This window comes from Rhinopithecus bieti, unplaced genomic scaffold (genome assembly GCF_001698545.2).
Source record: "Rhinopithecus bieti isolate Rb0 unplaced genomic scaffold, ASM169854v2 scaffold_9935, whole genome shotgun sequence".
Taxonomy (NCBI): domain Eukaryota; kingdom Metazoa; phylum Chordata; class Mammalia; order Primates; family Cercopithecidae; genus Rhinopithecus; species Rhinopithecus bieti.
This window is the reverse complement of record NW_016806185.1, coordinates 35915-38358: the sequence shown is the minus strand read 5'-3', so window position 1 is coordinate 38358 and position 2444 is coordinate 35915. Positions and strand designations below refer to the sequence as shown.

At 37.8% G+C, this 2444-nt stretch overlaps 1 gene segment (V, D, J or C); it reads right to left on the bottom strand.

Moving 5' to 3' along the window:
- Positions 1-1060: 1060 nt before the first annotated feature.
- LOC108531517 (T-cell receptor alpha chain V region CTL-L17-like) lies at positions 1061-1944 on the bottom strand (the record flags this gene model as incomplete). The annotated part of the segment is given in 3 exon segments: positions 1061-1150; positions 1279-1567; positions 1809-1944. Coding segments are annotated over 3 exon segments (425 nt in total), but the record flags the coding sequence as incomplete, so codon positions are not given.
- Positions 1945-2444: the final 500 nt, after the last annotated feature.

The window sequence follows — 2444 nt, the reverse complement described above, 5'->3', positions numbered from 1 at the left end:
AATGCGCCCTTTCTCAACCTCCCTTGCAATTAGTGCTGGCCATGTGATGTGGTTCTGGCCAATGACATAAATCACATGTTCGACCTCTTAATTAGATATCTAGGACTGTAATTGCTGGGTCAAATGGTAACTCTGTGTTTAGTCATTTGAGAAACTGCCAAACTATTTTCTAATGTGTCTGTACTATTTTACATTCCTACCAGCGGTGGATGATGATTCCAATTTCCCCCATCCTTACCAACGCTTAGAATCTTCCATGTCTCTTTCTTCTTCTTCCTTATTAAAAAATTATGAACATCCTAGTGGGTGTGATGTGGCAGCTCATTTTAGTTTAATTTGCATTTTCCCAATGAATAATAATGTTGAGCATCTTTTTACATAGTTTTGACCACTTGTGTGTCTTCTTTGGAGCAATGACAGTTTAAATCATTTGACCATTTTAAAATTGGCATTTATCTTATTGCTAAGTTGTAAGAGTTTAAAATATATATTCTTGATATTAAATCCTTATCAGATATACTTGACTTGCAAATATATTCTTCTTGCAAATATATTCTTCTATGTGGGTTATCTTTTCATTTTCCTTTGTGGAAAATTTTGTGAATTTTGATGCACAAAGATTTTAATTTTGATAAAGCCCAATTTATCTATTTTTCCTTTGGTTGCTTTTTTTGGTGTTGTATGTAAGAGATTGTTGCGTAGTCCAAGGTCACCAAGATTTACAACTATGTTTTCATCTAAGCATTTGTACTTCTAGATCTTACATTTAGGTCTTTAATGCATTTGAGTTAACTTTTGTACATGTGTGAGGTAGAGATCAAATGGTGGCTATCCAGTGGTCCCAGCATCACTTGTTGAAAAGACTATTCTTTTCCCATTGAATGGTCTTGTTGCAATAAATTGGCCATAGATTTATGGATTTATTTCTGGACTCTCATTTTTACTTTATTGATATCATCCATTTTAAAAGAGAAAATTACTAAAATCTCCTACTGTAATTGTATGTTGATCAATTCTCCTCATATCATGGCAGAAATAACTAAGAAAATCCATTACATACATGAAAAATGAATTCGGAGGGGCAAGTTTATCAAGCAAAGAGCACAATCTTTGGAGGACAAATCCTTGGATAAAGGAGAGTTTGTAGTGATGGAATGACAGGGGCAAAGGTGGATGCATAATCACATTTTGTGCCAAGAGAACTAAGAGCTGAAGGCAGCATACAGACTGGAGTTCCAGCTGCAAGTTTGAGTACAGGCTGCAGGTGCTTGGGGAGCACTGTGTTGCCCGGCACAGAAGTAGGTGCCTACATCACTAGGCACGGACGCTGAGATATTCAGGAAGCTGTCCTTTCTGGTTATACCAAACTGAGCAGACAGTCTCCCATTTGAGGTCAATTCACCAGGCTTAAATAAGGCTATCAAGAGGACAGGACCTTCCCCAGGGTCCTGCTTGTACCATAGCAAGTTGTTAAATGTGCTTGAAGAAGTGCAGTTCATGGAGACATCCTCTCTTTCCTGGACAGACAATGACTGAGGACTCTGATTCAGCTGTTGACCACTGACCCCTGTTTAGAAAGAGAAAACAAAGTGGTTATCTTTAGATCACCTTTTTCAGAGCTGTGTTGGACACTATATCCCCAAACTTCCCAGCCCTGCATCTGTGTCTTTCCTTTCCTTCCTCCTTCTCTAGCTTTTTTCCTTCTGTAGTCCTCTTTTCATAGTCTCCGATAAAGCCTCACCTGTTCTCACAGAATTTCCTCCCCTTTAGAATTCGCTACAGAAGAGTCAGAAACTCCCAAGACTCACATGTCAGCTGCATCCACAAGATTATTAATAAACGTTCAAGGAGCATCCTTATCAGCAAAGAATTATTTCCTGAATGGTTTGTTTGTTTGTTTGTTTTTTTTTTTTTTTTTTTTGCTTCAAGAAACTCCCTTGAGCTTAGAGTGACACTAAAAACACTACCATGAAATTTAAATCTCTGTTCCAGATATCAGCCAATCGGATCTCTTACCAGATGTTTTCCCAGGGTTTTAAGCTAACCTTGAAGGTTAGCTATGAATAGAGACACTGCCCCCCTGTGGTGAAATGCTAAATTTTTGTCCTTTCATGCCACTTTTTCAGTTTCTTCCTATTTCTCCCTTTCACTTGATGAACACACTTAATGAGTATTCACCATATATTAGAGAGATATAGAGACGTGAACAAGACAGATGGGAACTCTGCCCCTGGGCACCTTATAATTGCTCTGAAATATCAGTGAAAGCTAGACTGATAATTAAGTATGGTGAATTGAAAACACACTTCTCTGTTCCTGTGAAATGAGAGTAAAATTGTTTTGAAAAGTTATGAACCCCAAAGGACACATATAACAGGCAAAAGATAACAGCATGGGAGATGTTTTGGAAAATACAGGTGAATGAACAAGTGGTAACTGACTTA